The sequence below is a fragment of the Neolamprologus multifasciatus genome, chromosome 23 (genome assembly GCF_963576455.1).
Source record: "Neolamprologus multifasciatus chromosome 23, fNeoMul1.2, whole genome shotgun sequence".
Classification (NCBI taxonomy): Eukaryota; Metazoa; Chordata; class Actinopteri; order Cichliformes; family Cichlidae; genus Neolamprologus; species Neolamprologus multifasciatus.
The window spans coordinates 22568195-22593158 of record NC_140460.1 but is presented as its reverse complement, the minus strand read 5'-3'; the positions used below and the strand labels follow the sequence as shown (position 1 = coordinate 22593158).

Sequence of the window (24964 nt, the reverse complement as noted above, 5' to 3'; positions counted from 1 at the left end):
GCTTCCCCTAGTCTGCATGCCAAATATCCTTGGGCAAGATATTAACCCCAAATTGCTCTCCGATGCATCCATCGGAGTATGAATGTGTGTGAATGTTACTTAGAATGCACTTAGATCAATGTGCTTGTGCGAATGGGTGTGAATGGGTGAATGCACAAGTTGTGTAAAGCGCTTTGAGTGCTCAGAAGAGTAGAAAAGCGCTATATAAGAACCAGTCCATTTACCATTTACCATTTACCTGACCGAAGTGGTATGAAATGGGTGGGTTTGTGTTGGAAAGCTACAGAAACATTTGTGACACTAAGAGGGCGACGTGTGGGAGGATTTTAGGCGCTGTTTGATCTTCTAATAAGTGTTTCTTTTGAGGCATGCTGATGTCTTTGTCTGGGTATTTACAGGTGACCTGGGTGGAAAATGAGATGATGCTGAGCAATCTGCTACGAAGCTGAACCTGATCAGTTACTGTGATAGTCTTTCCATCAACATTGAGTTTTTACAAGACTCTCAAATGTTTTTCCATCCTTTTAGTGTATGTGTACTGCTGATGCCTTCATCGGTCTGATAAAGTGACACTGTCATTCAGACTTAGGTCCTATTACGTAAATTGTTCTTTAAATACTTTAAGACGTCTTTAAGATTACAAACATATACCTTGTATTCATTAAAAGTTCATAGGATGAGATGCCATCATATTAACAGAAAGGAACAACTTGCTTCATTGCTGGAAGGTTTTCACTTCCAGTCAGTTTTCACTCAAATGATTGAAGTCAAAAGTCTCAATAATCCTCCTCCAATGAGCCATTTCAGCTTTCAAAAGCTGATTGAAGTTTCTGGTTCCTAGAACTAACTTACTCCCCTTATCACGTTTATGGCAAGGTGACTAAAGTGCTCCTTTAGATATGATAGAGACATGTTTGGAATGAGATAGTAATAGAAAGGAGAGTCTGAAAATGACATTTTTTTGACAGATACAGAAGCTTGTTCAAACATCTGCTTATTTGATCACGTTAGATGCCAAAAGGATATCTCCGTGAACCCTTAGTTTGTTCTCAAATTATTGTAAGAAAGTCTTAAAAAAGCAATTATGATCTAGGCCACACTACATGCAACATATAAGTACGTGGTTGGAGCGTAACGGGGTGACAACAAGTCCAGAGGGAACCGCACCTCTCACTCCATGACAGCTGAGGTAGGCTCCCCTGTGACCCATGAACTGGATGTTAAGAAAATGGATGGATGGAAAGTAGATCTCACAGTAGCAGATAGCCATAGTTTTGCACATGGCTACTGTGAGATGTACTTTGTTGAAAGTGACAAGTAAAGGTCACTAGAACTCAGTAGTATTGCATCTTCAATGGAAAAGTGAGCATGGTGCACATTTAGGCACAAAGCAACATTTTCAGAAGACTTCAGATTAATATAATCATTAAGGATGTTTTTCTGAAAGATGCACAAACATGTTCAAATTACCATCAGAAGGTTTTAATAACACCACTCCAGTGAGCCTTTACACACAGGCTTCTCAGCTTTAAAAGTCCAGTAACCCTGAACAGTGCATTACTGCCAGAAGATGCAAATGCTAATGTAGCACCCTTTGCATGTTCAGTGCTATAAATGCACCCACATACATATAACCAAGTCACATGTTTCATCCATTGTTCTGTATTTCACACCCCGGCTAGCCTGCACTGAGGTAAATGGGGAACAGAGACTCATGTGTACTACTGTACTACAATGCTAGAAGGTTCTGCTGACTCATGGAGACCATGCAGAGGCTACAGGGTATTTTACAACAGCTGTCAACACATCGTTTTCAGAGAAGCAGGCAAACAGTAACCCTTTACAGAAGCGGACAAACGGCCACTGCATATACAATAAAGACAAAGGTGCTGCAAACAAGACACATTTGAGCCAAGGATCAGCCATCTCTACTGCAATCCACCTCTGCGGGCACACATATGTGTCCTCAGTGTTCCTGGGCAGCTGTTGCAAAAGCCATGGCATTAATATAACTATTCTCCATGTGTGCTGAAGGCAGTTTTTCATGCATTTAGTTGCATCGCTTTACTTAGAGTCACTGTGCACTGTAGCTTCCATCTTTAAGTATGTCTGGTCCCAGTAATTCTCTTTTACGTGTTCACAAAATTGCCATAGCGCTCCTGTTCTTGCCCTCTGGCATGTTGGTAACCAAGCAGTTAAAAGCATCTGCACGCTGCCGTAATTCACTCTAAGTAAAGACTGTCACCAAACGGCTAAAATACAACAAGAGAAGTGTTTGGAAAAGAGTTTTAAAGCTTCAAAAGGTGAGCTTCTCCAGCAGCCTCTCTCCATTTCCTTTCCAGCTGCGCCAACACCTTCAGCCTCTGGACACGGTCCCGCATGTTTCTCCCACTATTATCCGACAATTTACAGCCAAGATAGAGGGGAGCTGAAGTTTGTTGACATTCCACGCCCCCATGCAACCTCAAATACGACACTGACCCCCTTTTCCAACCTCATAAACGGCTCGCTCCGTTGAAAGCGTCACCGTGACGAGGAGAGAAATATGAAACAAGTGGGAGCGCTGGCAAATCAGGCTTAGACCGCTTTGAGCGAGAAAACTTGTGAGGTGCGTGCACGCACTGTGAAAGTGTGTCAGCCTGTGTAAAGTAAACAAGGACAACACCATATTATCTTGTAAACTGTTGGCATGCAGTGCTATGACCTAAAAAACAAATCCAATTTGGGGATTTGCCCCCCCCCCCCCCCCTTCCAACACTAAGACTTATCAATAAAAGCTCTTACAAAGGAAAAAATTTGCAAGCCAAGATGCTTTCTGTACAGAGGCAATATTTTAAGCCAGTTCTGACTGGAAAACAGGCAGTTTAAATGCAAAAAAAAAAAAACCCCAACCCAAAGTTTTCGCACCTTTTTGAACTCACATGGAGCAAGTTCATCTGTTTAGAAACCACAAAAATGCTCCAGCTCTAATGACATCATTAACAGTCAGCGAGGGTGTCTGGGCAATGCTTTGTCTCCAGGCAAAACAGTCAGCTCATGCAATAGACCATTGATAGCTAGCAAATAAAAGCCTTTTATTGGTTATAAATTGTGTCAGACCATTAAACTTTATATTTTTCCCGAGTGACATTGCTCTAACTTGAGCCAACGGGGAGACAGAGGAGGATAGAAAAAGAAAAAAAGACATCTGATAATCCAATTGTTCTGCATTTCCAACTTGTTAACATCCAAAGCATGAGACTTCAGTTGGAATTAAATGTGTTGTGGCTGCTTGCATCCAAAAAAATAGCTGCTTTGCAAAATGTCAGGATTCTTTACCAAGCTTTTTTTTTTTTTTTTTTCAGATGATGTATTGGCAAAAACAGGTTTGTATTAGCCTGACGGAGCTCTGCATACTGTTTTAGGGATCCTATGTGCAGTTCGAGGGGGATGGGGGGGGAGGAATGCATTCATAGCAGCCTTAATTGAGCTGGATGGCCTGTAGTCACAGAAGCAGTGTCTCAACAAGACTCAAGCGGGCGAGATCCTGAGATGTGCCTCACACGTATACATCATTAAACTGGCTTACGGCTCCACGGTGCCGATCAGCGCTGCAAAGACTCTGGGAATTATATGGGAAAGTTTGTCTGGAAGGAGCCCTCAACCCCCTCCCTCCTTCAAAATGAAAGTCCTCTGGCTGTCAATGAAGGGGAAGTGCTCCCATGCTGAGGCCCACTGGGCCAGCCATTGAACAGAGGGACATTCCTCAGTAATTCTGTTTGACCTGAGCCCAGAGTGGTAGCTGAGGGTCACTGAATACAGAGCGCCACATACGGGGAGGAGACCAAAGGGGAGGAGGAAAAGTTGGGAAAATCGGATGCACAGGAGTGAGAGTGGGGCAGACTGGTGGAAAGAAAATACAGTCGTCTTTTCCCAGCCTTTGTTTGACAAGTAAACGCTCAGGTTATGTCATCTGTCAAGACTTTCCTCCAACAGCAATCCCGTAGGCTGTTTCATAAGCTGTCAACGTGACCTGAAAATGTGTTCAAGATGCAAACAACCTCTGGTGGTGCTGTGAAGAAGTGCCAGGTCAAAGTGGTCAAAAGTGCTTGGTGCTGCTGGACTTCTTTGAGGTTCTTGAAGATTTTGAGGAATCCAGATATTTGACCTGCAGCTGAAGGCTGTTGTAGTAGATGCATCAACTTCAGATAAGCAACAAATACTTTATTTTAACCCAAACCATCATTTTCTTCTATTAATAACCAAAAATAGCCTCTGAAAACACCCCAAACTGAAAAATGGGCCCACACAGGACTCAAGACTCAGTTTCCTGGTCAAAAGTTGTCTGTTTTTGGCATCTGTGGTACACTCTGTTGTTCTGTTTACAGAAATCAAATAATTCTGCCCACGTGTGAAGCTGTAAAGGTGCATCAGTCCTTTTCAATCTGCTAGCAAAAACTGGAAAACAGCCCAAAATCTGCAGTGTGGTGGGACTACTGCTGCACTACAAACAGGGCAAAGAAACCATAGATTTTTTCAGAGCTAACTATGCAAATAATCCTCAAATATAGCAAACTCTAACACGCGTGTCCAGCATATTGTAGGGTTGACTGTTTTCCCCTTCAGTGGGGATGGTTGTCACGTTCCAGGAAGGCTTATGTGGGTCGTTTAGGCTCAGCATCCAGCATCCAAACCACTGCAGCACTCACTGTTTACTCCAACCAACGAACTTATGGCAAAACTTCCACCAGCACGTGATGAACTCCTTTTGACCGTTAAATCAAAGCTGGCTAAATGTAGGACACACGATGCAGTAATGAAGTAAGTGTGTCATAAAAGAGTGTGGCACCGGAGGGGGAAAGGGGGGCGGATGATAATAATGGTTGCACTGTGGCATGGCTGGGATGGAGAGAATTACAGTTTTAATTCTATAAAATGAAATCCCTCCACTTGGCAATCCTCTTATCCAGTAATCCCCAGGTAGGTTTCAGAGAGGGCAACAGGCTCAAACTGCCCACTGTGGCAACACATCTGCCTCGCCCCTGGTCGGTAGGGTTGATATCAATGACTGCTCCTGTGCTCCCCGATAAACGCTCTAAACTGAAACTAGACCAAACAGCTGACACATGTCCACCCTCAATTTGTCTCCTTTTCCATCCTTTCCAATAACTTCTTCTTGGTGGCCTTCTGAGAACCAGCCAGCAGCAGGATTTAGGGGTAAATAAATCAAGGTTGGTTCGCGTAGGTGCTTCTGACGTCTGCAATACTGGTGCTACCTTTTTTGCGGTGGAAACTGGCGTCAGGAACGTGCTGGTGCAAAAGAAATCATAAACAAATAGCAGATAACATGGTGTGTGTGTGTGTGTGTGTGTGTGTGTCGGGGGGATCAGGGTCAAGTATGAAGCTGAGATTTTAGGGCTTTGTTTGGCCGCTCGCTGCTGAATACCTCAGTATATACCTAAGTGCCTCATATACTGGGGTACTGCTGCAACTGTAATGTGCTTTAAGTTAACACCTTTTAATCTGCTGTTTGTTACCCTTCACATAGATTGCCTACATTCATTGGCATTCCCAGCTGTAAAGCATCCACTCCATGCCAGATGCTATTTTTTGCTCTTGTGATGGAAAGCACCAGTTCCCAGGGCAAAAAAAAGCTCTCTTTAACTCAAAAAAAGACAGAATGGCATTTCTCTCTGGCGCTTTGACAACACCAGCAAGAGAGTGATGATACCTCCCATGCTCTCCCATGCTCTCATTTCTCTATTCCCCAGCAGTTCTGTTTATAGAGATAACAAAGTCAGCCCAAAAACATAAAGCCGCCCCGGCATCCCTGCGATGACTGCAGGCACCAAGCACTGAGCATCTATCTGTCTGTTGCAAATTAGGCTGCCTATAAGGGAAGACCCCCCCTACTGACCTGCCGTGACTTTGACACTGCAGGTCTTAATGCCACTTCACTGGGAAAGACTATATATACATAATATTTCATATTATTGTCCACCACCTCAACCAGTTCAGCTCATTTCAGTGTGGGATTAGTGGGCTGGATAGAAAATCTTAATCTGCCTGAGCAAGCGAGACAGAGAGAGTGAGTGTATAAGGAAAGAATTGAAGCCTATGCATTCCTGCACATACAAATCCCTGCAAAGCTGGGCTTCTTTAACCTCCACTTTGTCTGTTTCCTGGTGTTATCAGTCAGAAACAAAGTGGGTTGTTTTTTCTATGCAGCACCCCTGACCCCATGCTGTTGCCACTAGCAACAGAACATGCGATTCCCCTCGCAAATCAGTGCAAATCGCACATGTGCGCAGTCCTTCTATATGAAACATGTCCCCCTCTGGGGGATTAATTGGAAATATTGCAGCTCGGGACAAAGTAAGGAAGCCTAAACGAGGATAACCCGGGAAAAGCTCTGGTAACAGTGAATCTGCCGGCATGCATGTGATGCACATCTTAAATCCCCAACCAAGCCAAGTGTACTTCAGTCACAATCAAATCTTACAAGAAAACAAGGTTTCTTTCTTTCTTTTTTTGCCATGTCATGAGCGGCTGACGCCGGCTCGCTCCTTACCCTCGTGGAGACGCAGCATCCTGGTGCATTCAGAGGACACGCATGGTAATCCACTGGCCGCTTTCCTCCTGCTCCGCAGCTGCTGTCCGACTGATCCCGCAGATGACAAAGTTTACATCCACAAACAGAGCGCTGCCGGCTCTGCCCCGGACTGCCTTTCCCTCTTCCTCGCTCTCAAAGTCCTTGCTTCCCCCCCCCCCCCTCCTTTTTCCCCTACTCTGCTGCCTCCCTCACTCTGCCGGCGTGCACCGACTTCTCCCGATACACCGCTTTCCCTTCTCCCTTCCTGCTACATGCACGCTTCCCTCAGCGCTCCGAGGCTCCTCTTTACACAGACGCACAAACACACCGAGTGTTTTGTGCCTCCGATCTGCCGACACCACCCCACCTCCCGGCTTTATCTTTCCTCCGAATATTTCTCTCCTCAGTCTGTCTCCGCTTCTATCTCTTTCTCTCTCATGCTGTCTGTCTCCGAGCCTCCCTCTCCCTCTCTCTCTGTGACTGCTTCCCTCCTCCTCTTCCTCGGGCTTACAGGACGTTTAACATGTGTTCAGGGAGACGGCTGCTCTGCTGCCTCTCTGAAGGTGGATCTTTCCTCAGGGGGGAAAGAGAGGGCCGGGAGGCTGGGGTGGGGGTTTGCATGGAGAAGGAGGAGGGTTTTTTTTAGGAGGTGGGGGGTGACAACAGTGTTGTAGGCTGGAGGGGGGGGGGGGGGTGCAAATCTTTACCTCAAACAAGGGGACATGAACAGGCAAGCAGCAGCCGGCTTGTAATGTTCTACTAAGTGGACTCCTTTCATAACAAAAGGGGTTGGGGGGGGGGGGGGGGGGGGGGGGGGGGGGGGACAGAAGAGATCACACATGCAAAAATGTGCTAAAGTTGCAACTTTCAGGTAGTCGCTCTGTCTCCCTGCACACCTGGTTGATCCTTTCCTGAGGCTGGCACCCTTGTTTGATCATACAGAAAGTTGCAAATATGGGAAAATAGTCAAATTGGGAGCTCTGTGGGGATATCAGGGGGGGTGTCAGTCCCCATTAAATGATCTGACAACCACCTACTCTGAGGCCTAAGCCGGCCAAATTGAGCCCTTGTACAAAAAAAAAAAAGAGAGAGAGAGAAATGTGGACAGGGAAAACACCGCGACACAAAGAGACAAGCGTGCTGACAAAAGACAGATAGAGACAACCGAGGAAGAGATCAAGAGCAAGGAAGAGAGCGAAAAGACGAAAAGCGAAGGAGAAGGCGAGGAGGAGGAGAAAAAAAAGGAAAAAGAAAGAAGTGCTTGGGTCTGCTGGGCCGAGTGACTCCGGCCCATCTGCCACAATCACAATCAGTCCCAGCTGAATGGCTGTGACTAACTGCAGCATGAAGCCCGCAGCCTCAACCCAGGCAGGATGGAGATGAGAAGAAGGGGGGTGGGGGGTGGGGGGGGCAATGAAGAGGCAAAAGTGGGGAAGAAGAGGAGGGTGATGGGGGGGTTCTATTGTCTGCTCCCCAATAGGACCAGTGCAGGAGGAGGCGGGCACCGGACGGGTGAAAAGCGGAGAATTAAAAGGGTCCCGGTGACAGGAGTGCTCAGTTAAAGAGGGTAAAGAAAGGCCAGGGGAAACTTAGAGCTGGGGCCATCGCTGCCACTGTGCTCTACAGCCACTGTCAGTGATGTCCTCAGCAAACAATCACGCGAAGCAAAATGAGTCTGCAGGAGGGTGATGGAGCGGCTTGCTCACGTCAAGATAAGGGAAGGTAGATAACCCCAAAAAAGTGACACTCGTTATCAGATGTCTCCTAAAGCCGGCAGCGACATTGCCATTTGTCATCATAAAACTCGGAGAGATTCATGATGCCCGATGATTGCGCTCGTGACCAAAGTGTCACGCAGAGCGGGGTAATTGTGTTTATCATAAGCGCAGCTGTCTCGTGACGGGAAATCTGAATGTGGAGCGAGCGAGATTTGATTTTACGAGCAGGTGGTCACCAATTACACACCATTGTCCCATTTGGGCTAAAAAAAATAAAGACAGATGAATGAATGGCTGAGTCAGCATTAACACAAGGACGCGCACAGTAATCAAGAAATATTGAACGTGCCGTTGGCTTTAATTTGATCGACGGGGAGCGCCAAAACAGCGAGTAGCGCTGTGCAGTGCAACAGATGTGAGGCTCACTGTGTTTTTTTCCTGCAGGAAATAAGCAATGCTTGTTTGCTTAGCATTGTTTACTTCCATTTAACTACATAATGATGGTACCATAAGTGCATATCTGCATGTTTGTATGTGGCTGTGTGTGTGTGTGTGTGTGTGTGTGCGTGCATGGGCTGACAACTGTAATTGTATAATGAATGGGTTTGTGAAAGCATGTGAAGTTAAAGTCCGTACATTTTAGGTATACACTGGTGGATGTGCATGGGTGCATATTTGTCTTCAGCTGCCCCTCATATCTTTATATTTTGCTTCCAAGCAAGACCTTCTTGAAGTTTTTTTCACTCCTCTTGAGCAAAACGTCTCCAAGTTTCTTCTTCTTGTTTCTTCTGGTCTGTTTGGACATTGGTTTCTTTTTCACTGATTTTCAGTCCAGTCCTTGTACTTTTTGTTAAGCCACGTAACACTGACCTATGAATCACCAAAAGAAACATAACTGAAGGGATGAACAAGTGCTGTGACTACACATAAAAGACAACTCAGCAAAGAACTGGCTTTAAATGGTATCTTTAGCCACTTTGTTTCTAGCAACCTGTCACAGAAACACATCATTTTCTTTTCATTTCTAAAGATGAATCAGCTGATCAACAGAAGCCTCATCAGAAATTGTCTCAGTGGAAGGAAGAAAGCTGCCTAAAAGAGTTCAGACTGTGCTGAAGAATAAAGGTGGTCACACCAAATACTGACTTTTGAGCTTGTTAGAATTGTACAATCACTGTTGTTTTGCCTTTAGTGTGTGTTTACATGTATGTTTGCACATATTTCAGTAAATCACTGCATCTATTTCCCATTTACAAAGCAAATTATCAAGAAACACGGGATGATTCAAGACTTTTGCACACTACTATATAGACTACAGTCTGACTGTACACGTGCACAACGTCTGGGACTGAAAAATGAAGCCATGTCTGAAAGAGTCAATCCCTGTAGACCACCCTTACTGTAAGCACATATTTATAGCCCAGCACAACAACCCCCCCCCCCCCCCCCCCCCCCCCCATTATTAGGGCTGAAAGTTGTGTGTGGCATAATGACAGGTGATTCTAGCTAGCCAGTCCAATACATGTCTTTCCACTTGTTACTGAACTGGATCTTATGACTGCATTTGTGCTGTTAGAGCCCTTTGGACTCTTATTAATGTAATAACAACACTACTGACAGCCTAAGAATTCTTCGTGCCAGTGTTGCCGGGTGAAATTCTTTTCTTTTATCTGTATGATACTCAGCACTAATTAGCAGTTATCTGCGTCTGTGCTATGCACTTATGCACCCTGCTAACCAAGCCTGTGAGCGTGAGCTTAAATCGTCACTTCACTAATTAATATGTAAAGTCAGGGTGGCAACTCCCATCCTTTATTTACAGTTTATTGTGTGCGTGTCTTCATGCAATACGTGCAAAATATAATCCATACGTTGTCACAGTGATAATTAAGTCCACTAACACCATTGTGTAAGTGTGTGCACATGATGTTTGCAAAATTCATATGCGTATATGAACGCGCGTGTGTGTGCTGAGTGATCTGCTGAGCTCATTAAGGCGCCGCTTATTGCTCTGCCAGGGGTGTCAGTGACAGATTCCACTGTTTGGAAACACTCGGCCGCCCACACAGCCAGCCTGGCTCCACCACTGTCACACACACACACACTCAGACTAGGTTAGCATTCCACAGGGAGGAGGGGGTACAGGGAAGGAGACAGGCCGGTGCTGGGACAGTGGCCGGAGGGCCGGTGGGTCGATATGGATTTGTAATAGGGTGCAGGGTGGTCTGAGGTATGCTGGCTGTGGCTGCATGCAGCGTGAGTGTCAGCACCTCTGAGGTCCTTTCGGTTTAGTAGGACGCTGGTGCTCGTAGTAGTAGTATGTGTGCAGCGGTTGAAGAAGTATTTAGGACGTTTACTGAAGTGAAAGTAGCAATTCAGCCATGCAAAAATACTCTATTACAAGTCTGTCACGATGTGTAAACTGCATTTTTGCAAGTGAGTTCAAAACAAATTTCCCATTTGGAGAGTTCATGCTGGAATCAAAGCTTTCAGTAACCTTTTTAAATGGATTTATCTGGCACAAAATAAAGTTTTTGGCTCAATTTACCACTCAAAAAAAAAATTATTTAAAATGAGACAACAGCGAGCACCGATTCCTGGACTGGCCTGTAAAATATAAACACATCACGTAAAACGAACGCACAGCTTGCTTTGCCGTCGAACTGGATATGCCTCGCATTTCATCAGAGCGATATCTCGAGGCTAGAGAGGGCTTGAAAGTGCTCATTATGAAGAACAGTTCCTTCCAGTGTTAAATAATTGATGCATTACTTTGTGGGCAGCATGATAATGCTGACCCAGATGGAGCTAAATACAACAGATAGTTTTTAAAGCACTGCAGCTGGCAATATTTCAACTGTAGTGAAGCGTAGGTGCACTCAGGTGTAGTACAGGGCCCTGAAATGTTTAGAAAAGTAAGAATAAGTGCACCACACGAACGCACAAACATCCTGTCGGCCCGCTGCTCTGGCGGTCAGCCACACTTTCCCTCCGTGACATTAATCCCCTGCAGCTTGATCACAGATGAGCGACCAGGGGCAACCGGCGTGCGTCACTTGAGCTCATTACCAGACCGGTCGATTCTACCGTCTAGGTGTGTGTTCCCAGTCAGCCTTTAATCGTACACTAGATTAGCCCAAACGTTTGGGCTTGAGATTTGTTTCTGAGAGCAACCATCTAAAATGTCTGAGCAAGCAAGAGGTGCAAAGTCATTTGGAAACACGTCGGTGGTGCTAGGCGTGGATATTTAGCTGTCAACATGGACGGTAATCTTTTGGGAAAAGGTTCAGGGAGTGTTTTGTGCACAATGATGAGTAAAGGAAATGCCATTCTGCAGACAGGCAGGCCTGTTTGTTTACCCAACACTAGCCTGCCCTGGATCTGCACAAGACAGATGCAAATCACACGGCAGGGCTCCCTCCGGAGACTCCCTGCATGTTAGTGAGCGTCTACATGTGTGTCATTTCACTTCTTTGTTGCAAGATGAAGTGTGTAATACAATGAAAACCCGCAACGCAGTCTTCGGTCATGTTTCATTAGAGCAGGGAAGGGGGTTGATGGGGGAGGTGGGGGACGATGCCAGTCCAGTGAGACATCATCAAGTGCACCGAGATTTTCCTCTCTGGAAGATCTCAGGAAATGTTTAAAGTCATTAGGAGTGGAATGAGCTGGATTAACGCTGATGGCGGTATCTTTAATTAAACTTAAGTAAATCTTTTTTTTTACGAAAAAGAGCATTCCTTGTGTGATTACAATTCACAAATGGGGGGCTATTATGGGGTAATCTTAGTTTTATCCTCCTCTAATCAAAGGGACAGTTAGATCTCGCAGCAGAAAGACTTTTTTCTTTTTTAAATAGAGCAGCAAATTCAGAATACACAACATTTAATGCATCCTCTAATTCTTATGCAATCAGAAGCTCGATTAGGTCCTGGTTTAGAGATGGTCAAATGCAGGTTAAAATTAGATACGCTTTAAATGGTTTTTTTTGTACTCCAGCCGAGCCCTCAGAACGCTTTTCCCCTACAAGCCACATTCAACCAGTCACACGAGCATTTGTTCACCGCTTCATTTTATGCCTTTCAAGTGCTTTTTACCCATCAAGCACACCAATGGACCCATCGGGAGAATATGGAGTTCAGTGTCTGACTCAAATATGCAAGATGAGGATTGAACCTCTGACCAGCTCTATGTTCAGAGCCGAAAAGTGAAAACTGTGAACTCTAACCAATCATTAAACCAGATGGGGAGTCTCTAAATTGATGCACTATTGATCTTTACATGTAATACATTTAACAAGGCTTTGCAATCCTTGTGATCTAAAGCAACCATCAGCCTCTCCAGCTACCAAGAGGTTAACAGAAGCTGACATTCACTTTTTCACTGTTTATATGCTGTACTTTCTGGTTACAGCCCTGGGCCCTCTTGCAGCAGTGCTGCAGGAGCTCATCTCTGGAGATGGGGAAGATTATCCCAAAATGCAGGACACTTGGGTGGGGTTTTACAGGACTATTAAAACACCACCTTCCTGCATCTGTAACTGCTTTCTCCACCCCATCCATGCAGCGCCTTACACCACTGACAGAGACTTAAGCACATCATGTTTTTGTGTTAATTCTTGTCAAGATGGACAGTTATTGTCTTCTTAATAGCTATGATTTAATGTTCAGCAGCATATGTTGTGGCCCTTGTGGTAGCCACTTGTTTTAGTGGTTTCTATTGTTGTTTTCTAACCACTCACATTTCTCTCTCCCGCCTCCGTTTTCATATTTCAGTGTCAATTCTTTGTCCTTTGGTTACTTCCTGTTTGAGTTTAAATGTTAGTTTTACTTCTTTCCCCTCCTTTGGGATTGTTTGCCCCACCTAAATTTGTTTCCACCTGTCTCTCTAAAATCAGTTCTATGTGTTTGTGAAAAAGTCCACCTCATGATTCAGTAACTTACAGAACCACCTTTAGCAGAAATAACTGAAGTAATTATTCTGTGTCTCACGTTATCAGTCTCTCAAATCATTGTGGAGGAATTCTGGCCCACTCTTCTTTCATTGAGGTTTGTGCACAGCTCTCGTAAGGTCCCAACACAGCTTTTTAATCAGGTTGAGGTCTGGACTTTGACTGGACCTTTGTAACACCTTGAATCTTTTCTTTTTCAGCCCTTCTGTATTTGTTGTCGTCACAGCACCCATTTTGGGCCGATCTTTATCTGTCGAACAGATAAAGTCACTTTTGACTCTAGAATACTTTGGTATACAGAGGAGTTCAAAGTGTCCAGGTCCCGTAGCTGCAAGAAAAGCCTACATCATCACCCCTCCATCGCCATGCTGACAGCGGATATGAGGTGTTTGGCTTTGTGCTTTATGACCACACATTTTCACTTTGGTCCAAATGATTTTGTTCCAGAAGTCTTGTGTTATGTTCAGATGCAAACCTAAGCTGTGCTGCCATGTTCATCTTTAGGCACTTTTGTTCCTTCTCCTGAAAAACTCTACAAACTATACTTGTTCAGTCTTCTTCTAATTGTACTGTCAAGAGCATTTAACATACTAGCTGAGGCCTGTGTAGTCTAATTTGTAGCCCTTTGGGTTTGTTTATCCATCCCTCCTGCTCCACTTAGGATCCGACTCCAGAGTTCTGTTTAAAACTGACCAGCACATTGTCCTGAAACATTATTCTACATTTACTTTAAGAAACATTCAATTTTACAACTTATCATTTCATCAGAGGATCACAGAACACCCACTTTCAGGACTGCAGTGTATTTTCACACATTTTCACCCTTTCCTGTTTCCTCAACGACATGAGGATGTTTTCCAGAGAGCCCTGAGCTGGGGGTAAATAGCATGGTTGCAACCACTGTGACTACCACCACACAGGTTGTGTCAACAATGAAAACCACACGGGCTCTTTCAATCTGCTCATCTTAAAGCGAGGATGTTTACCGGAGTGCTTCGCAGCACATGTTTTAGTCAAAATAACAGCACACTTTCAGGAGCATAAAAGGAGTCATAACATATTCACCCTAGAGCTGATCTTGACAAAAATCTATTCACTGTACGGTGAAGAACTCAACTAAAGTTTACAGAGCTGAACATTGTGGTGAACAGTCAATTCAGCTGAAATCAGATAAAGTAATATACTAAAGTGTAGAAGTGTTTCTTTACAGTACAATACATTTAAATTGAGTGTCTGTGAACCCGGTGAAACACCAGCAGTAATTAGGCATTACACAAAATCCCACTGGCAAAAAGTCTCTTAAGTGCACCTAATTGCTTTTAGGAATGCAGATAATACCCCATTCAGTGGAAATGCCAAGAATAAGTGTCACAAGTCCTTTAAAACGCTGCATATCCATGTTGTGAAACCACTAGAAAATGGTTTACTGAAACACTGCATGTACAGGGAAAGGACAGATCCATTAGGTTAAGCTATTTTCAGAAAAACAGCCAGTATACTACGGCTCTGCAGTGTACTTAACCTTGAAACCAATCAGAAAACATCAGAAACACGAAGGCTTAAGGTGAATGATATGGGAGGCGAAGCATATTACTGGCAGGTCCTCATATGCAATGAACAGGGGAATGCACCTATGAAAACGACCTTGAAGACGCTTCGGTAAAAGGCCTCATTAAACCATTCGATTAACCTTTTCCTCTCATGAGCTCCATAAAACTGATGCATATATTTTACCAGGGCCTGGACTGTGTGCATGGATTAGGGCTGGACTGTTTTGGTGTGGGGGGATGTGGAAGATTGTCTCAGCTAGACAGAGTTAGCGAGTTTCTGAGAAGATAACCTAGCACATGTTGACTTATGTCACAGGGCGGCGGTGTCACCTCCTTAACTTCAGGCTTCAGTGAGGTTATCATTGTGTTCACAGTGAAGTGAGGTCAAGATAAACAAGAAGCTTTTCTGTCGACTTGCTACTTCCTTCAAGCAAACAAATTCTTACACATGTTAACTAGGGCTGTTCGATATAACGATATATATTGGATGACGATATAAAAAAGTCTATCGTTTCATTTTACGCTATCGTTTGTTTTGTGGTGTCGCAAAATAAACTGTTTACGGCAATATTTTTTCATCGTTTTAATGGTCGCTGTAGTGGCTATATTAATTTCTTAAAGTTCTCTCTTTCTCTTATATGTTATATAACCACACTACGGCCGGAAAAGAAAACGGCGCCGTTACAACTTATGTCTAAAAATGTATAGTTTCATGCATCAGTTAAAACACTCGACTCCGGGTAAAGGACGCACAACTGGAAACACTTCCTGCAGGTCGAGCTGCCCGAGATTCACAGAATTTACAGAAAATGTTACATTTTTGTGATTTATATCGTTATCGGGACGACAGAATTCTTGTATCGGGATATGAGATTTTGGTCATATCGCACAGCCCTAGCCACTAGTCACACAACTTACTGCTATTTACAACAAATTTCTTTGGACATTTTCTACATTTTTTCTCATTCATTCTCATTTTCAGTCAAGTCCTTGTACATTTTCAGAGGAATGTTTTGTTTGTTGAGCCACGTAACTCTGACCTATGAATCATTTTAGAAGTAAAAAAGAAATCAAAGGTGTGTCTACACTTAACAGACAACTCAGCAAAGAAGCAATTAAAATTGCATCTTTAGACACTTTTTGTGACAGCAGCCTGTCACAAAAAACATCTTTTGTTCATATTTCTTTGGTTGACTCTATGTCATACCAAAGTATGACAGACATAAAATAATATTTTGCATCAATATGGTGAATCTCAAAGAGCTGTTAACTGAAAACTTGGCATATCTCAACCTGGTGTGTAGTATGTCCTTAAAAAATCTGAAGAAACTTGGACCTGAGAGATGCATGTAGACCTTCAGCTGATGAATGAAGCCTCATCAGAAATGGTCTCGGTGGAAGGGTGGCTGTCGAGAAGCCACTTTTAAAGAAAGGAAATTCGCAGAAAAAGCTGAAGTATGAAAATTGCAGAACTGCACTGAAAATTAGTGGAAACAAGTGTGATGGAGGTTAGGAGACACATAAAAAAGTGTCTACAGCCATCTGTAAAACACGACGGAGTTTCTGTTATGGCTTGGTATGCATTTCATCCAGTGTTGTTGGAGATCTTGTCAAAATTGATGATTTATGAACACAGAAAGGTACCATCAGACTTTAATCCACCATGCAGTAACATCTGGATAGAGTCTAATTGGCGCAATTTAATTTTTTTAGCATGAAAACAACCCAAACCCACTGTCAAGAAAAACACACAGTGGAGCACTATCAGTCATGGATTGGCCTCCCCAGAGCCCGGACCTCAACATCATTGAAGCAGTGTGGGATCATGTTGACAGAGAACAGAACAAAAGGCAGAAACATCCAAAGAAGAGCTTTGAATGTCCTTTAAGAAGCCTGGAGTGTCATGGTCCGGAGTCTGTGACTCCGTGTTTATGTTAAGTTTATTATTATTCTGTGGTTTTGGTTGTCTTGGGTTTTTGTACTCTCCTGTTTCACGTGTCATGTTCCTATGTCTGTGTCCCCCAGCCTGTGTTTAGTTGGTGTGTGTTGTGTTCAGTCGGTGTGTTTCCTGTTTTACTTTGAAGGTCTCGTTTCTCCTGCCTCGTCAGCTGTTATGTCTCCCAGGTGTGTTTCCCATCCCCTGACTACTGGTGTGTATTTATAGTGTGTGTTCCCTTGTTTTCGTTGCTGGTTCGTCTGTGTTATTCCCCTTGGTCATTCTGTGTATTTTGCCCCGTCTTTCTGTGCATTCTCCCCGCGTTGTTCTCCCTGCAAGGTACCCTCGTTCATGTTCAGGTTTTGTTGTTTAAGTTTTAGTTTTCCCAGTTTAGAGTATTTTCAGTTCTGTTTCTCACCACCCTTTCTTTTGTGTTGTACATCACCGTCGCAATAAAGCTTGCTCACCTCAGAAGCCACCTGCATTTTGGGTCCTTAATAATTCACAACCCGTGACATGGAGAGCTATTCCTGAAGACTACTTGAAGACATGACACAAAAGCTGCCTAAGAGAGTTCAGACTGTGCTGAAGAATAAAGGTATTGACTTTCAAATATTGACTTTCAAGCTCATTAGAATTGTATAAACTGTGTTTTGCCTTATATACCATATTTAAGGTAAGCAGCAAGATAAATCTAGTGGCTTTGTGAAGTGCATGTAACCTCTGGTCACAAAGCAGAGCATAGAACACACGGTACACAATAAATTCAGCTCTATACAAGATTTATGCTACAAGGGTGTATTTTAACAAAAACATTCATAAACCAAACCAAACATCTCTGGTGCCTAAAACTAACCAAACAAATGGGTGAAAATTAACTAAATATTATAACAAAGGGAAAGCTAAGTTGAAAGAAAAAGTCACAGTTAAAGCTTCTGAATTCTGAATTTTTTTAAACCACACTTAACTCATCATATCTTCCTTTCAGCAGAGTGAAACCACGCAGTCATGGTTATGTTAATGGCGGCCACCTACTGATAATTTATACTGGGCTGCTAAACAACTCGTACTGGCCATCAAGTAGGAAAATAATATGCAAAACCAGATAATTATACATGAAAAGCAGAGACTTTTGTCATTTTACCACTGGCTGTTCATGGTTTACACTCCACAAGGTTTAATCGAGCATTTTATTAAAAAATAACAAAGTCTTTAGGGAAAATACCAACTAATTTAAAAAGGCAAATTCCACCCCCGCATGAAGGTTTAAATGAGGGTTTCACAGACTGATTTATTTGCCCACTAACTGCTCTTTTAAGATATTTTGGAGTCTGGACTCCTGGGCCGTAAAGTGACCTCTAATGGATGGATTAGGTTCAGTCATTTACTTCAGAGGGCGCACAAATATACTTTGGGAGCATATTAGATCTCTTTAAGGCTTAGCGTGATCAAATTATTGCATTAGACCGGTCAACTTATCCAATTAAAGTTGTAAAATGCATGGCTCTCGCCCAAGCGAGACGGCAGATCCTCGGGGCGTCGGAGGGGTTTGCGGGAGGCTGAACCCTATCCACCTCCTCATCGGCAGAGCAGGCCTCGCCACATACTTCAGCTGAGGATTACAGCCTTTCATCTTGCTCAGACCGCCGGCAGCACACAGGCGTCTTTGAGGCCAGATATGGCTTGTAGCAACATCAGCAAGGTCCAGATTTGTAAAGCTGTTTCCCAGCTTGGTGCTCCTGAGGTCTTTCTTTCTCTGGCATGTTTACAGGCTCACTCATTTAGCTCTTTCTCTCACTTAACGCCGCCATCCTCGGTTAAAGGCGAAGGCGCTTTGTACGAGCAATGCCCTTAAAACGGACAAACTTTAAGAAAATTCAGAGTCTCTCAGAAAACTTTTAATAGCTCAAACTATTTTGAGAATTTGCAGCTCAAGAAAGGACTTTCTTGACTTTCCAGTCAGTCTTTGATAGTTGGTCTTAAAGCTCAAACATTGTATGATCAAGGAAGGACAAATAGGCAGAAATGTTGAGCTGCTTCTCGGAGAAAAAATGGACCAATTTCAATTCCACCCACAGGCGAATTCACTTACACAAAGCAAGTCCTATTAGCTATAATCCCCCACCTAAGAGCACATCTGATCTGACCTCCGCTTTCTATCTCTGCCGTCTTTGGAGCGGGGCTGCTCTATGAACATGACAAATAGCTTATTGATCAGCAGATGTCGTCGTTAATGTCCTTTCGACTTGGGCTGCAGCTGCAGTTGCCTGCTCCCTGCAACCTGTCCTAAGCCCCGAGCATCTCCAGCTGAGTCCCCTGCCTCCCTCCCTGCTCCCTCATCACAGCTCCCCACTTCCCAGTTGCTATGAGGGAGCCCCCCCCCCCCCCCTCAGTCCTACCCCACACCGCCTTCCAGCCACCCTCCTCATCCCTCCTTGTCCTCCAAGGTGTGGAAAGGGTCACAGACAAACGCCATCTGCTCCAGCAGGCAGAAAATGGCAGGTGAGACCAGCTCTGGGCCATGTGACCCCTTACACTGGCCAGCTATGGCCACTGAAAACAAGGTCAGGGGAAGATTTGTGGAAAAACAAAAACACCCAGCTCAGCACATTGACAAATCAACAGTGGGAAAGTAGAGATGGAAAGAGGAAAAAAAACTAATCTGCATTGTTTTAATCCACAGGGAAGATTACACAGTCACGGTGCCTTGACACAGCAGCTTGTCAAAAAGAGGTCATGCAAACTCACTCCCCGCCCGTCATGCTTTTTAGTGCTGCAGAGCATCCATATGTTCCCCACCACCACCACATGTCTGTCACTCAGCAACGACTTTAATAAACTCTTTTTCCTCAACACATCCAACCTGCCCTGACTCAACTGTGTGTCAGCGGCATATCAAGGCCACCACTAATGAGAGTGTAAACCTTTAAAAAGACATTTCATCATGTTTAATGAGTGCCCTGCAAACAAATGATGAATAACTGGAAACCCTGGGTTTGGTGTCCAACTGTACAACGTGTCTGATGTTTCCAAATTTGGATTTGCTCCATCTGATGTTGACACTGTGCTGTGGAGCTTTTGTTTCCGTCTGTCAAGGACGTGGTCACATTGAATAGATCGAGTGGGAGAGGCCGGCCAGCATCCCACTGGGGCTTTGTGCTCCATCGAGCAATGATGCTGCGACCAAGTGCAAGAGACGGCGATTGTGTATCTGCATGTGAACTCATGGGGCTTTAGGATGACGAGGATATAGCAGGTGTTTCTGACACTCAAAATTATCTTTAATTAGATTCAGATAATTAAAAATCCATGTTTTTCATTAATTTACACTTACCACCTGTAGCTCTGCGACATTTGGAGCTTGTTTTGGTACAGATGACACCCACTTGGCAAACATCAGTGAAAACTCCAGCTTTTGCACAACACACCACATCCATGTTTTCTTTTAATTTATAAAAATGCAAAAGTCTCGATCCACCACTCATTTCTTTCATATTTTGCTTCCAATGAGCCAGATATTCTTGAAATGTATTCAAGCGCTCTCGGGCAATAGCCCTCCAGGCTTTCTGGAGGTCTTTCGAAGCTTTTTTTGGACATTGGCTACTTTTTCACTCACTTTTAGTCTAGTCCTTGTAACCGGCCATTTTCAGAGGATTATTTATCATTTCCTAAGCCACTTAACGCAGACGTATGAAACATTCAAGCATAAAACACTCAACAGATGAACCAGTGTTGTGTCTAAATATAAAATTCCAAAGATAACACAGTTTGACAGACATAAAATAGTATTTTGCACCAACAAGGTGATTTCCAAAGAGTTATTAGCTAAAAACTTGGCATATCTCAGCATGGTGTGCAGTGTGTCCTTAAAAAACTTGAGGAAACTGGACAAAAGAAGTTTCACCTATTTCCCATTTGATCAAAATATAAATTAAGACCAAGATGTGCATATTTAGCAATCAAATGAAAGTAGTATCTGCCTTCTAACATAAAAAAAAAGTGAAATTAGGACAGAGATCAGCCATAATTGTCCAATCGGTGTACTTTGCCAGTGTGAAACTACCCCATAATATGGTACAATGAGAGCCATGAATGTAGTAGGTCACTGGGTCATAAGGAAGGATGCAAAGAACTAGAGGAATGTACGGGCTTCTCTTTCTCCTCTTGACTGATTGATGGGCCCCATATTCTTAGGGGTGGAGGGAGACATCTACAGCATCGTGAGATGCCGCCTAATAAGGGGAAGGAGGCGGGTTTTTGGGGGGGGGGTTTAAAGTCGAGGTCTATGTTTTAGCTGAACAAAAGCCTTTGTGAAATCATTCATCACTGTCGCCGCTCTGAATCGAACAACACTGGAAAAGAAATGAGAACAAATCCTGGCTGGTGGTATGTTGTTTCTAAAAACTGAGCTTCAAAGACGAGGAATTTTCAAAGTACGGATTTCCACTGGTTTGTTTACAACATCTAGAGGCTTGCAACAATGCAGAGCCCCTCACTGTTGAATCTCTCACTAGAGCCCATGGAAGATAAAAGCAATCTTTGTAAATAGCACTTCTCCTCAAGACACCAGCATTACGTGAAAAACTTGAGCCTTTATCCATGATTCTTTCAATCAAGATACTGAGTTGAAAGATGTACTTCAAATGGCAAAAACTACTTTGAGTTATGAGTGAGTTTATATCTTTGAACCTCAAGGAAACAAATGTCAGTTCTACAAGGCAGGGGTGCATTGGGGGATACTTAGAGAATCGGTCTAGTCCTTTTTAAAGCATACCAAACTGACCGTTAGTGGTTTGGTTTGGTTTCTCACGTTTTGTCTACTTTTACTGACTGAGCGTTTTACACAATGGCACAATGGCTAGAAAAACATTGTAGAAGACCAAGTTTGATGCCTTGCGGAGATAAGAGCAAAAGGAAGAGACGTGGCCAAAGGCTAAGACACAACGCTTACATGTCAACGCTTAAGCACTTCAAAGTACAACGCCAAGTAGCATTAGATTATTTAAAGGTATAATTTACCCAATCAGAAACAGGGTACTAACCTTGTTTTTAAGCCAGTTTGGACAACCTTATAAGGATCAGGTTGGAGTACCCTCCAAAGGGGTTTTTTTCTTCTCACATGGGGTACAAAACAGTAAATGGGAAGCTGGACAGAAGCTGGACAGGTAGAGCTTTGAAAAGGGAGCACCATGAAGAGAGCCCACTGGCATTTATCCACTATATTCTCACCAGTGGGCAATCAGACATCACATGGACTCCATGGTAGGGCGCTGGCAGGTTAATGACCAGTTAATGCCCAATCTACACTACTCTGGGCATTTGTGTTTCACATGCAGCTTCCAGGGTAATCAGGGTACTTCAATCAGTTGCAGTTGTACAAGTTCAAGGCTTTTGAAACCATTTGGTCCCCAGGTCAGTTTTCACAGGTCATCTAAGTGGCTATTAGGTCACTCTGGCTCTCACACAAGATGTCTTAGAAAGTTGGGTGGGGATGACTTAGATGAGAGGGTCATTCCTTTACACATCACTTCCTTTATTAAGGGGCTGTCCTGGCCGAGTAAAGGGGATGGTCAGTGGTCATTTAACCCCCCGCAGCCACCCATCCTGAGACCCTTATTCCCCTTTCCCCTCTGTCCAACCCCCAGCCCCTCTTTGCTCACTCAGGGGGAAAATTACTTTGAGCCGGGGGAATTCAGCTCCATTGAGATGGAGAAAGGGTTGTACAAAAGAGGGTGAAGTTTAAAAATTGTCTCTCTTTTCTATGGGGGCTGTGCATCGCTGGAAGGGAAAGGATGATAGCAGCATTGAGGGGACAAGGTCATTAGATTGGCATCTCCATAAGCTCTTCATTTCCATTGTCTGTGCAAATCTGCTCCAAAGGACCTCCATGAGAAATGCCCCCAGTCAACCCCAAACTGAACCTGGAGTCTCCCCCTTTGTCTGCCACTTTTAGTGTGCTTCCAACACAAAAAGCATTTCTCAAGAACTGTGCACAAAGCTTGTCTCAAGCTCAAAACCAAACAACATTGTTCTGCAGCCTCTGGTTGGCAATGAATTGCAGGCAGCTGCTGATATCTTCAGGCAGAACCTCTTACCTTCGGACGTTTCGGCGCTCCTCCTCGAGCTGCTTGAGAAGTTCATCGATGCATTTGTTGGCGTCCATGTATTCCTGCCGAGAGACAGAAAACTTTATGTGTAAAAGATCAAAGAGTCAAATGCTAACACTGATTAAAGGAATACATGCAAAATCACACCCTGACTGCATCCTCGTGTTGCTTTCATAAATGTCAAAGAACGTCAAGACAGGAGTGCTTTTTAAAAGGTGTGATAATTCAGTTTAGCCTCTTATCCCCTCTCCATGTGTAATTCCAGAAGTACCTCTGGGTAACTTCTAATGGCTGGCCCAGAAGCAAGCCCGGCAGTGTAATGTCAGCTGGGAATAGCCCACACTCACAAAATGTGCGCTACTGAGTTACAGCACACACAAAATGAGCTAAAGCTGAGAGCAGAATGGAAGAAACAGATGTTAGGATTTCTAAGCTTTGGCCTAATGATTTGCTTCTTAGTGGTCTGACATCATATAGCAGAAGGGGGTTGTAACTGTGAGAAATAGGCCACATACAGCGGGCACCATACTTCAAACATCTGAGTTTTCAGATACTCAGTGTCTACCTGCGGTACACAGCAGAGCACACACTGTGCTGTCAGATCAGTGAGGTAGAGGTTTAAGACTAATTAATTAGATATTAGCTTGACAGCTCACGATACATCTCATGGGTAAATGGTTATCTCTGTGGGACAGATGCTCTCCATTGATTTCCAGACACTCTCATCATGTGCTGTGAGTGTAATTGAATAATGGGGATTCCCAAGAAGAAGTACCTAAGCCAGAAATCTCAGTCTAGGAGGGGAAAATGGTCGTAGTATCTGCAAACCATCCATTTTTTTATGTCATGTATGTTGATTGTGAAGTATAAATCCTTTTATTTTTGCTTTTACTGCAACTACGGCGCCTTGGCCTGCATCTGAACATAACTCCCTTTGCAGCTATTGTAATCTCAGTTCTCTAATTAGTCACTACCAAAATAAATCCCTTCAGTAAAGCACAAAGTCACTGCTGTAGACCAGAAATCAAGGAGAAAAATGAAAAACAAACACCGTGTCTGCAGTTTCCAAACTTTGTGGGAAAACCCTTGATGATAAAATACAGCAGAGTGTCCACACGAGACAAGTTTGGTCAATATGGAAATTTTTCTTGTTGTAGTGATACACTATATCATAACAATACACTTTTCTGGGAAACACATTGGGAAATCCCGCATAATCAGCCAAAAACAGCAACACAGCCTCAAAAATGACCAATTATTTGACAAATGGTCTAAGATTGCATTAATGGTCAAAACCAACATAACCCCAGCACCAACAATGCAATTGACCAGTAACACCGTTGCGATAACACAGCATGCTGACTTAAGGGCTTTCTGCCATTATAATATACTTTACGTGATTATGATTTAATCTTTTTTTTAACATTTTTTCTTGCCGTACCCTACTATGCAAAAGTCTTAAGCCACCCCTCATTTCTTCATAACTTTCTTCCTTGTAATGCTTTTCAGTGGTCTTCAGCTCCATGTTTTTCTGAAGGTATTTTCAACTGTTTCTTTGGACATTGGCTGCTTTTTTACCTCATTTTCAGTCTTGGTACCTGGTATTTCAGAAGAATATTTTAACAATTCAATTAAATTTCATTTTATTCATATAGCACCAACTGACAACAACAGTGGCCAGTGGTAAGGTAAAGACCCTACAATAATACAAAAAAATCCACCAAGGACCTGACACCTGACTGAATGAACAGATCTACTGTTCACTAAAGCCTCACCAGAAACAGTCTTGGTGGAAGGTTGAAAGTCCAGCAGCCGTTCTTAAGGAAGGGAAACAACAAAAAAGGCCGATGTGTGACAGAAGACAAACTACAGAAGAACCGGACTGAATATCTGTTGCAACAGTTTTGATGGAGTGATGAATCCAAATTTGACATTTTTGGTTTGAACTGTGATCATTGAGTTTGGAGGAGGTCAGCAGAGAGGTGCAGCATTGAGTGTGAGCTACATTTCAGCCAGTGATGTTGGAGATCTTGTCAAAATTGATGAATTCCTAAGAGAAGTACCATCACATTTTGATCCACCATGCAAAACCTTTTCGAAAGAATCTGATTGGCAGCAGCTTCATTTTGCA

At 43.6% G+C, this 24964-nt stretch overlaps 1 protein-coding gene across 11 annotated transcripts in view; it reads right to left on the bottom strand.

The window, feature by feature from the left end:
• The window catches only part of LOC146491542 (nck-associated protein 5-like), a 183288-nt gene that overhangs the window by 102003 nt on the left and 56321 nt on the right, over positions 1–24964 (bottom strand). For 7 of the 11 annotated variants that reach the window (XM_085152009.1, XM_085152014.1, XM_085152010.1 and 4 more), the window contains one exon: positions 22822–22895. In XM_085152009.1, the coding sequence (XP_085008135.1) occupies positions 22822–22895 (74 nt within the window). The other 4 variants (XM_085152019.1, XM_085152018.1, XM_085152016.1 and 1 more) reach the window with 3 other exon arrangements.